Below are 13,096 nucleotides of genomic sequence, written 5' to 3' on the forward strand. Positions count from 1 at the left end.
CTTCGACTTTAGACTCGTAGCTCCGTTTCCATGGCGTGTGGAAGCGGACGTATTTGTGCATTTTAAAAAAATTAGAAAAGACTAAAAATTTTAATTAAATTGAATTTTAAATTAATAATTTCGAAAGCAAATCGCAGAATGAAATCAAGTATTTGGATGCTATAAATGGTGAACCTTCCCTTTTCGATAAAAACCATCTAAAATTGGTTCAATTATAAAAAAAGATTATAAATTATAATATAGTTTTAAGGTGGTCGCACGTGGTTTTTTGATGAGCCACGTCCAGTTGCCCCAAAAACGGAGGACAACGTAGTAAAACGTATTGGCAGATCACAGTTCAAGTGCAATTCGATAGTATATGCGACGTTTGGTAACTGGTAATATAAAACATGGGTCCACTAGTACACACCATAGATCAAGGAACAGTCGAAACAGTGGACTTTATCTAGTGATCGGGCTCTGAAAAAGGCTACTCGGAAAAGAGCAAAACGGGCATAGAGCTCTTCTTCTTCTTCTTCCGTTTCGTAAGGAGGCTAATAAAAAGGCTATTTTGACTTTGCTTGTAGCTCCTCTGAACAGTTTGCTATTCAAGCTTTCGTTTTTCATTAGTGAATATTGTTTCTTTGATTTTTCCTATTCTCTGCATCACTTCCAGGATATCCAAAGAATGCGACGATATATCCACAGTCTAAGAATCCTAGTTGTGGTTCATGCCTCTACTCCATAGAACAAGACTAGGAAAACATAACACTTGACCAATCCTAATTTTAGTTCCATTGTGACTTTGCTTGTGATTCATTTTTTCACATTGTTAAACTCGTTTGCGCTTTTTCAATTCCTATTCTTATTTCTGTTGAACGATCCCATTTTGTGTTGGCTGTAGTTCCAAGGTATGTGTATGTCTCTACTTGTTGTATGTTTTGGTTGTTTAATGTCAATTGTATCGGAGGCTGTTGTATTCTGCTAATGAGCATGCAGGCTATATTCTTGACTTGCTCTATGTATGTCTTTGAAACCTATTGCAGCGATTTGCGATAATAACTATATCATCAACATATCTGATGTTATTGTATATCTCTCTGTTCACGTTGATATGCTTTGAAACTTCTCCCAGTGCTTCTCTGAAGATTTGTTCAAAGTGTATATAACAGGAATAGCGAGAGGATGCATCTCTATAGTATACACTTTGGTTCTAATAGAGACTGGTTATCATGCGCAGATTTTGGCCATTAATATGCATCTTCCTAAACATTTCCATGAGTTTATTATGGTTGACATTATCGAATGCCTTGGAGAAGTCGACGAAGCATAAATGCATATCTCTGCATCTTGCAGACTAAATATCGCTTCTTTATTGCTTCGCTTTAAAATCCAAATTATGACACCGATATATTTGCTTTGCATTTGTTATACGTATATTCTATTGTGAATGATTTTAGTGGAGACTTTTGTACTGTAATGGATCAGGCTTATTAATCGGTGTTGATTACAATGTTCTGCTCTTGGTGTTTTAGGTATGGCTATAAAGATTGATTGTAGCCATTTTTTCCGAAATGTATTCTTGATAAATGTCTTCTGTCGTAAAAGGTGTGAAAAAGACCTGTCAGAAGTAACTATGGTTTTGTCGTTTTTTAGCGATGAAATGGCTTTTTCCACTTCAGACCTTAGTATTTTGGGTCCAGTTAGGACTCTGCTATGCCGAATTATTGGGTGGATTTAACGCTAAATGGCTCTATTAAGCCTTCTTTTTGCAATTTAGCGTTGCAGTTTAGCGCCAAATATGGCGAAGAAACAAGTGTTCTTTTCCTATGACAATGCATCGGCGCATACGTTTATTATCGCCACTGACAAATTTGTTGAATCGGGCTACGAACCTACCGCTCTCTCCCGTATTCTCCATGTTTGGCTTCACGTGACTTCTTTTTGTTTTAATACGTGAAAAAGTGACTCGCCGGACTAAAATTTTAGTCAAATTAGGAGGTTTTCGACGCCACGGAGGCCTAATTTTCAGACCTTTAAAAAATGTATTTTTTAGAGGGGTTAAAATAGTTAAAGCATTACTAGGTCAAATGTAAGCGAGCGAGAAAAGAAGACTATGTTGAGAAATAATCTGCTCTGCTAGTTGCCACTAAGACTTTTCTCTTTAATTGTCTTAGTATTCCTAAAACAAAAATTGGGAAAAATTAATAATTACGGAAAATAATGACGCTTTATTTAATTTATACGAATGTAATTAAGATAATATTTATAAAATAAGAAACACTATGTAGAAAAACTTTACAAATGAATAAAGTAAAGAAACATTTAAAAATGAGTATTAGCAAATAAACACATGACAACAGATTCCTAGTTTTATATACGCAAAGTTAAAAAAGTTAACCATTAAGAGAAATAGTTATAAAACTAAATATGAAATTATTTCAATTCATAATCTATTTGATTATCGAACCCATTTAAGTTATGCATTAAATAGGGTTGCAAGGCTAAATAAAGCAAATAATCTTTTTTGTATATTACTATTAAAAACCATATTCACTACCAATAAAAGCGACTGTTCTTTGAAAAACTATTCATACTACTTCTCTTATTCTATAAACGATAAGAACTTTATCGATTTATTTTTAATGTAACATAATATTTGACCTGTTAGCCTACATTCTCCCTCCCCCAAAAACAGATTTCCATAGAAGCATCGTTTGACTCCCTATTTCAATGGGGAACGCTCTCATCGAATTAAGCACGAGATTCTATGTGTAATAATAATATTTTGTTGCGGTTTTTAACTTTAATAGGTTGAAGGGGCAAATTCTATATATTATTTGTCGTTTTCCAGTGTACACCAAACACTACAAACATATGAACTGAAGCCCATCTTAAGTGCTTATAATAGTTTTTTTCTTATAAAAACACGTGTAAACAAAATGTATAAATTTAAATCTCACTGACTGAATAGGCTTCTGTTTAAAATGTAAACATCGAGTAGATTTAGCTTCTTGTCTAATTTTATCTTTTGATTTATTGCTGTGGCGCCAAAGAAGTCCTCTGCAGTGTTTTCCTTTAAGGTTTTATTTATAATTATGTTTTGCATGGAAAAATACTTTTTAAACTCATTTCTGTTGGGGTTAAATTAAAGGCTACAGATATAAATGTGGTTTCACCTCCGTTTTCATTATTCATATTCTAATTTTTCCATCGGTATATTCTGTAAAAGTTTTTTGCGGTCTGAAACATTAAATCTGAATTTTTAATTGCGCCATTCGGGTAAAACAAAAATCCCATTTTTACTTTTAATTAGTCGAGAGAGAAGAGTCGTAACACCCTCCTCTGCCTTGAGCTCCGTCATAACCGGGCATAGCGAGGCGTTTTCAAGAAAGAAAATTACGTGAAATTTGTGTAATTACGGGGTCTTATAGCTGGCGTTGTAATACCTCTGGACGCAGGTGCTTTTTTGGCTACATCTTTAATTAATGGCATTACATATTCATCAGTCGCTGGCGCGCATTTCTGCTAAGAACGAGTGAGATAGAGACAGACGAAGGGTTAAAAAACTGATTGACTTAACGGTCTAACTATATTTATATATCTCTTTTTAGTTTCTCTACCTTAAAATTTTGTGGTTACAATTTATAGTATTGTTGTGAGTTGTTGCTTTTTACTACATTGTTCTTATAGATGGAGGGGATTTTGAAAGTGAAATTTCCGTCCGATAAACTTTAAATATTTCAGTGCTTATACAGCAAGAATATTTGATTATTCTTGCAGTAATGTTATAAACAACAATTCTGTGCATAATTTTAAAACAAATTGTTTCACAAATAATGCTTAAATGTTATTTCCTGCTCCTAACAACGGTAATTCTCTACCATTTTGCAGTTCCAGGCCCGGCCGACCGCCAAAACGAGCCCCAGTTGGACTGAGTCTAGCAGCGTCGCATCTGCAGCACCAACAGCTCAAAAAGCCTAGGATGGACAATGGCGATTATCCTTATGAAAATGGACATAACATGAGTGGTAAGTTTTAATTATTGTAAAATGTAAAATAGTACCTGTACACAACACATCAAAATCTGATCAATTTTATTAATATAGAAGAAAAATTCCATTCCGCAAAAAATTTCAAGCCCATGAATTAAATTATAAAATGGTTCTCTCATTTAACCTATTGCAGATTTAAAAACCACTTACCACGCGATTAATCCTCCTATATCATTTTTCGTAAATTATTTATTTGATTCACATTTTTTTAACGATCTGTGCATTTAATATCTCCACAAGATTTTATAACTTTCGACAAATTTATTGCTATGCCGTAAACGTTAAATCCATTGAAAATATGAGGAGTAGTATAATTAGTTTTTTAGCTTTATGCGCCGCCTTTATGTTTGAATATTTCGTTTTATAACCTAAATCGGCGATTTTCGGAATAAAAGCATAAATTTCGGAATGTCGAGACTAATGGACTGAAGTTTTATAGCAAAAAAGGTTAAATAAATGGTCATAAATGGATACATATAATTAAGTCATACATTTTTCTAAAATCAATGAAATTGCATAGTGTAATAAATATATCCCAATGTATATACTCGGGAACAGAAACAAGGATTTTTGTTCTCGTTGAAAATCTCTGATAAAGTAAATCATACCTGTCAGTATTAATATGAATGGCGGTTACACAATACACTTCGTTCCTATGTTACCCCCAATGAGAAATGCGATATTGACTTTTGAAACATAATTTTCTGTTTCAATTCATACCAGTATGACTTTTCATATTTGCGTTGTAATAAATAATTTAAGCATTTTTAATAATAAAAAAACCCATAATTTTGAAGGAAAATTTAAAACGGTAACGTACTATTTTAAATTCACGACCTCATCGTGACATAAACCACGAACCTAATTTTACGGCACGGGAAAATAAACGCGATCCATTTCTGACGTACAAGAAATTTCGAAATGATCGCGAATGTACAATTAAATGGGTCCAATATGGCAATCCGCTTCGCAATTTTCCATAATAAACGACTATTACGTTGCACTAGTATATTCGAGCAAAGCAAAACTGTGCATTCAATCGAGAGTTGGATGGTTGGGCTCACCAAACCGTGAAAAAGGTAGACATTAAGGGCACTTGTGTATGCCATGTTGTTTGTGGTTGCGAAGCAAATGGATGTTATTTTATAATTTAATTAAATTATCTTTCTTTTGCAATATTAAGAAAGGGGTTTATTATTTATTGTTTTTTTTTATTTATTTTTTTTTAAAGTGTTGCAGAAATTGAACAAAAAAAAGACGTTCAAAATATTTAATTTTTCATGATAGGAGTATGAGTTTCCATAAAGCTACATTATTTTTACTGTTAGGATACGGTAAAGGAACTTTTTTATTTAAAAAAAAATTAAATTTTATTTAAAATTATATTCCATGCAAGATAGGACTTACAAATTAATGGATCGCAAATTATAGAAATATTTTAAAAAGCATGAATTATGAAGGTTTTTAAACATCATATACCTTCACTGTACATTCATAGTGATTTATTTAGTCTTTTACATGTACCAATTGTAGTATTAATAATATCTCAGATATATGCAATCTTATGGAAAATATATTATAAAATGGAAAACAATTAAAGAATTAGTAAGCGGGAGTAAAATAGACAGAATATCAAAAATTCAGTTCGATGAAGTCACTTTGTGGTATGATTTAGAGATTGCACAGTTTCAACTTGTATTTTGTATACAGTATACGAGCTATATTAGAACTTGTGAGATCTTTAAAAATTTTCCTGGGATATGATCTTCTTTTGGAAAAATTCTTTAGTTAAGTTGTTATTCTGGTAATTTTGAAGAGCTTAAAGTTGAGAAAACTGAGTTTATAAAGCAAATGAAATTAATTTTTTAAAACTAATAAATATGTCTATTTTTCAAAAGAGTGCTCGTAGTACCTATTAAAATTCAACTGTTTCACCCATTGAAAAAGTAGTAATATCGGTTTTATATTCTAAACATAGACCAATAAATATATTACCAATGTATGAAAAGTATCATAATAAGGGAACAGTTAGGATAGAGACAAAAACATTTATCTCTATCCTAACGTGAATTAGGGAAATTATAACAAATTAATAGAAAAAAAATTGTTAGAGTTGTTGTTCTTGATTTTAGTAAAGCCTTTGAAACCGTAACTATTAATAATTTAATATTAAAATAGTTAAATATTCATTTCAAGAATTATTAATTCATTAAAAATGGTTAAAAAATTATCTAAAAAAACGGTTTTAAAAGTAAAATTTAAAATGCAATATCTAATTATTTAGAACTTAAGTAAGAAGTTCCTCAAGGGCCATTTATAAATGATACGTCTTCTCAATATTGTGAAATCAAAATCTTTGTAAAGGATACTTTGTTATATTATATTTGTGACTTAGATAAAATTTCTGAAATTATTAAATATACAAATGAATATTTAATTTATCTTATAAATGGCTTATTAAAAAAGGGTTTAAAACTAAAGGCAAATAAATAATTTTATAATATTTTCTACAAAACATAATCTTTAAATCAATTATTAGCTAAAAATCGTCATGAATCAAACGGTAATCAAGCAAAATCAATCTACACTACGAAAATGTAAAATAAAAAATATAGCGAAAAAAACTAGAGCATTGCTCGGGTAAATAAAAAACTGATTATTTACAATACGTAAAATATACAAATCAATAGTTGCCATTAATTTTAACTAATATTTTGTGGAACTTTAATTCGTTTTCTTAATAGACATGAGATATTGCAAAAATTACAAGACCATTATATGAGCAGCTATATGACTTGACAACAGAAGAACATCTATTAGAAATGTGCTGCATACTCTAAATTTAAAAAATGTACGGCAAAGAAAAACATATAATATTTTCTGTTTTATTTTTTAATTAAAAAATAATATGTTGCCCTCTTATTTGACAAATAAAGTTACATTTGTACGCAATATTCATAGATAATATGTACCAAACCAGAAGTATATATTGAGATACAGTGAGATAATTCTTATTCTACAAATACACATTGTAGGCTTTTAACTGCTTAATAGCACTCCTAGACATTTTAAAGAGTGTAGTTTTTTAAAACATTCAAATCTTATTGTGCAAGGTATTGTAAAACTCTGGACACTTTAGCGGTATTCACAATTGGTAACACAATTGTAAACGCCTATTTTTGCTAATAAAGTGTTTGATAGAATTGAAACAGAATTTTGCATTAGCATGTCTTATAAATATAATTTTTTGTGAAAAAGAAAAGCTTTGATAATCGGAAGCGCACAAGGAATAAAAACCCACTTAATTAGAACTTAAAAATAGTTTCTTATATTATTATTTGAATCTTTTCGGAACCATGCTACAAAAACTTACGCTTTAGGATTTGGTACCCTATTAAAATACTTTAATATTTTATGTAAATTATATACAATTGTTTGGAAAATTATACAATAAAGTACTGGTAATTAAAATATTTAATAAAATAATGCACATTTTTTAACTTTTACCTTTAATTAGAATTTGCAGTTATTTATTATTTATATAAATTTTGTACCTTCTGCTCGATATATGTTGCAATTCTGCATCAAAAAGCAGCATCCTCATTTCGAATATTAGTGAATCTTTCTAGAATAGATTTATGGAATTGAGGCATTGCTGCTAAAAAGTCTATCGCAGTTTTTAGAGTTTTGTGGTAAATATAGCTATTTTATTTTTGGTTTAGAGCGTTAGAGTGTAACTTCTTGTGGCAAGTTTTGTAGACAAAATTCTTAACCTACTTCGAATATTAGTTTTGCAATCGAGAAACTTTTCAGTGAATATAATATAGGCAATCAGTGCAACCATATTCAGAATTTCCATAAAAATCCTAACCTAATCCTTATCTCCTACTTAAACAAACACATGTATATTTTTTAGTCATTTTATCTCTGGTGTCAACTGCTTCTTTGGTTGTATTATAGCGTAACATAATTTAAGGCTTATATTTATACCAGATGCTATTTCGTCACTGCGAAACTGCGTCGACAAAAGAATTACTGCTTTCTTTTTTCTAACTACCTAGGATACTACTGTGAAGTCATTAGAAAATCCAAAAATAAAGAAAAGCTTTTTTTTTTAATTCGGAGCAAACTCTATTAGCAAATTTTTTTAGGTATTAGAGTTTCGGTAAATATAAGTTAACGCAGTTTTTCGGTAGGGAAGTCGGGGTAACTCTACACGCCTATCCAAAATATGCTTAGCCGTATCTAAAACTACTCTAAAATCCTAATTTATTTCTCGTTCTATCTTCCAGTATATACCTGACTGTTCAAAATATTCAAAAAGTATTTTCAAAATAAGTAGTTTTATAGTGTCCGAATAAACTTAAATTCAGATTCCATATCAACCTAATTTAATTTTATATATACTCTAAATGGACATTTTCCTTTGAATGTAGCTAACCTATTATCAACTGTAATATTTTAACTAGGTGAATAATTATCAACATCCATTTTAACAAATTAATAACGTGTATTACGAATTGCTTGTATTTTATCTTTTGTTTCTATTTTTCTTTGCTGTAGTAATTTATTTAATTATTTAGCACAACATTCAATTAATATCTACTATTTTTTATTAAAAAAAAACTTTTTTATAAGAAGGGGAGAGGTACAATTAAAATATTTTAAGAAGTTATAAAAATTAAACGTATATGAAACACAATATGGTACATAAAATACACCCGCACTGTCACAATTATTACCATTTTTGCGACTCTGTAGTATGTTCTCATTAGGGTCCTTTTATATTTACAAGACATTTTAGACATATTTTAAAATAAAATAAGAAATAGAAAAGTGATATTTACTGTTTGAGACTTCAATTATCCTTTAAAAGTTAATTTTCTTATTAAATTAATAATTATAGATTCCTTACTTAACTGATTTTAATGCAATACTAATCCTTCAAATTTGTTACTTAAATAACTCGGTTTGGTTATTAAAAATGTAATTAAAATCATTGGTAGATAAATAGTTTTTCGTTTTTTTCTTTGACAAATAATTTGTAGAATATCTGCTCCTTAAAACAATAATTAGCTGTTATCTTAAAAGTTGTATTAAAGTCATTTAAATAATATACACTTTTATAATTAAAAAAAAAACAAATAAAAATAAAAGTCTATTTAATTTCAAACAAACCCAATTTTTACCAAATGTACAATGGTTAAACTAGATGTTATTTTTTACGTTATAAAACATATGGTTTTAATGTTTATAATTAAATTCTATTAAATCAAAAATCTCATTAAGGGTAATCTCATTTAATATTAAAATTTACAATTATTTATCAGTATAAATATAAGCGTACATTGACCATTTTTAGATTTTTCACATACATTTACCTTAGAAAGAAATATTAACAGTTTAATTAAAATTTCATTACTTACAAAAAAAAATACTTTAAATCTTTTATTTATATGTATAGTAAGTAACAATTTATTTGCAGTTCTTACTTAAAGCAAAAGTCCAAGGTATACAACCTTAAAGAATCTAAATGTATCATTATTTTTTAACAAGCCCAGTGCACGCACATTTTTAGTCTTGCAATTAAGTAACGCCATTAATTTATTTAATAGTTTATAATTAAGAGAAGTTAGATGTATATTACCCATAAATATAGGAAAAAAAGTATATATTATCTATTGTGTTCGTACGATGTAAGCCATTTTTAATAATTTTATATTAAAACTGTAATTAAAGAAAAAGCTGAAACGCCAATAGAAAATTAGAAATGGCCTGTGAGCTTCCATTATATTTTGTAAAGACGCTTTAAAGATAAAGTTCATATTAATCGCCATTATGATATAAATAAATATTTTTTGAATTATATTTTAATTTTGTAGGAAAAAAATCAATCCTAATTCTGTAATAATAAATATGATGAACTGATCAATAAATTAAGCATAATTAAACTCCACTACTTTAAGTAATTTCATAGTCTATATAATTAAATTAAAAACGTCTAATAATATTCCTAAAAAAATGCATAATATCCATTTAGGTTATGCATTTATGACACATTTAATCAACTTTATATAACAACGCCTTACAAATTAAGTTTAAATGAAACATTTATTGAAAACAAATGGGTAGGTGAGCCAACTAGGCTTTACTCTTATTGTTTATTTCCAGAGTATGTAACAAATATGGTGAATACTTAATTCATTATTTTATAGGTATTTTTATTATTTATTATTAATTATACATTATAACATACGCCATATTATTTTTAACTTATACTTTAATCCAGTTTAGAGAGTCATTATAACCAGATATCAAAGAGAAAAAGGAATAACTAATGTAGCAGAACTACATACAAAATAAATATTTCATTTACAAAATATACAGATAAAATTATTCATATTAATAATATTAAGTGGTTAATATAAAAGAGTTCTATTAAAAAGAAATAAAAACTTTCCATAGTACAATCATACGTACAAAATGTGGTGACCATATAAGATCAGGGTGTAGTAGACTAGCAGAAACAAAATACATTAAAAGACATGATCAAATAGCTAAAATGGTACACTTAGAACACTTAAAAGCGCGTCAAATCCGAAACAAAGATACACCGTACTATAATCACAACCCTGTTGAAGAAAATCCTAACTTTAAAATAAATTAGGATAAAGGGATACTAACAAATAGAAAAAAACAGAATAGCTCTATTTGACAAAAACAACAAAATAACTTACCTTATAGGTAGCTATCCTCAATAATGATGAAAAAGTCCAAAGATATAAGCCACTATTACAAAAACGCCAGCAAATATGGGAAATGAACAGGATTGACACTGTTCCACTGATTATCTCCGGCATTGGCTTTGCATCTAAAAACTTGAAAGATGAACTTTCTAAAATAAAAATACTTTAAAATACTGACATACAAATACACAAGGCAATAATCCTCGAGACAACGAGCATTATGAGGTCAGTTTCTCAGTGTTAGCTCCAGAGTAGTCAATGATGACCCTTGATTAAGAAGGTAAGAAAGAAAAATATAGTAATAATAATAATATGTATTTATTTAACGAAAATATGAATAAAATGTAATTAATATATGAAATAAGTTTCGATTACAACCTTAAACTTTATATAAATTAATCGAGAAGAAAAAAATCTCAATAAAATGACAAATATTTTTCCAGACAATAATAAAATGCACTAATTAGGAATACCCAATAAAAGGGCATTATTTGCGAATGGGCCAGTTAACATTTTTCCAGTCCTGCACAAAACAAATGACACTGCGTGTGATACATTTCGAATACCGCAAATGGGTCCGTATCGCGCCAGTTATTGTCCCCCGATTTATTAATATATTCCAAAAATTTCCGTCCTGTAGCGAGCATACCGCTATCAGCCTTAATTATAGCGATTGTGTTGTTTCAAAAGGTTTAATAACTCACATACCTAACTCCGTGGCACGTACACCAACTTCAAATGAAGGAATTTGTTAATTTTGTTGATTTTACCTGTGCGTACGTGAATTATTGCTTGTGACTTTAATCGGATCGGGGAACTTAAAACGAATACTGGTGTAGTATATTGTCGCTTCTGGCTTTTAAACATTGATTATTTTGCCTTTATTTGTATTAAGCAAGTAATATTTTTATATAGTTATATATTTTTCTACTTGTTTTCATATAACAACTTATTATTTAAGACAAATATAGCAGCAACTATTAGCATATAGCAAATATTATAGCAGCCTAGTCACAGTATTGAGCTAGGGAAGCTTCATCACAATGAGTTTTGGGAGGTTGCATCGTCCTGGTTTTCTTCCTATATACAAAATTGACGGCGAGTATTTCTAGGGACTAAATACCCTTTTTTCCATCCTATCTTCCTAAGAGTTTCGTAGAGATCTGTTTTGGGGCTTATACTTTTTTCCTGTATATAAATGATCTTACTAATCTTAAGATTTTTTTTATTTATTTACTCTATTTGCAGATAATACTACACTTTTCTTGTATAATCCTGATACGGATTATTGGCGGTTATTAATCATTACAATGGCAATTGGTCTTTAAAAAATCTTGGATTTGAGTCCAACTTACCGACCTAAATCCTCAAAAAACAAAATTAGTGTGCTTTAAGTGTGTTCTTGACCTATTTCTAAATCTTTATTATAATAGTTTGATAGAACAAAGTACTAAGGCATAGTCATTGATAGAAAGCTCACATGTCAGGGTGGCTACTTAGGAGCTGGAAGTTGAGTTTGGTAGATGGGTATTCTTTTCAATGATTGAATCTTACCTTAGGTATGGTTTCAACATTTAGGGAAATGAAGCTGCTTATCTGGTACAAATGCAGCTTATTCTTTAGAAGCGTGCTGTACGTTATATCTATGAGGTTAAGCCAGCGGACTCTTATTGTCCACTCTTTATCAAATACGGCATTCATACTCTCATCTCCCTCTACATCGAGGAAATAACCTGTTTATTTCTCACAAGTTGTTTTAAATTTGCAACTTAAAATCCTAGGCACAAAACACACCAAAGCATAAGTTGAAATCTTTTAATTCCCTCTAGCACTCTTATTCATAAATCAATCTTTTACGAGGGAATTCAAATCTTTAATCCTTTACCGAAAGACATAAAGAAGGCTACATCTATTAAGCTTTTTAAACTTTAACTTAAAAACTAGCAAAACCCATTATTCATTTGCCGAGTATTATGTTGACCCTTTTTAATACCAAAGTTTGTATTTTCAGGTTTTCATTCCAGTTTTTATCATAAATGGTATCCATCCTGTATATACTTTTACGCAAATGTAGGTTTCGTTTTTTGTATTTTATTTGTTAGTTTTAGTCTAATATCTTTAAATGTATATTAAGTAATTAGTTTCGGTGCTTTAGCTTTGTTCATGAAAAATATTTATTAAAATAATAAAGCATATTTTGATTTGATTTTTGATTTGATGTGGTAATAGCAAGGCAGCAATTTTTTTATACCAATACACCATATATTGTATGAAAAAAATCTTTATTATCCGTGTTAATATCTTTATTATAAACAA

General features: G+C 29.4%; 1 protein-coding gene across 3 annotated transcripts in view; it reads left to right on the forward strand.

Annotated features, from left to right (window-relative positions):
- LOC126744587 (dachshund homolog 2) overlaps nucleotides 1-13,096 on the forward strand; it is an 842,630-nt gene that overhangs the window by 153,871 nt on the left and 675,663 nt on the right. For 2 of the 3 annotated variants that reach the window (XM_050452086.1, XM_050452088.1), the window contains exon 2: nucleotides 3,874-4,010. In XM_050452086.1, the coding sequence (XP_050308043.1) occupies nucleotides 3,874-4,010 (137 nt within the window). The remainder of the gene's footprint in view (nucleotides 1-3,873; nucleotides 4,011-13,096) is intronic. The other variant, XM_050452087.1, reaches the window with a different exon arrangement.

Source organism: Anthonomus grandis, chromosome 14 (genome assembly GCF_022605725.1).
Source record: "Anthonomus grandis grandis chromosome 14, icAntGran1.3, whole genome shotgun sequence".
Lineage (NCBI taxonomy): Eukaryota > Metazoa > Arthropoda > Insecta > Coleoptera > Curculionidae > Anthonomus > Anthonomus grandis.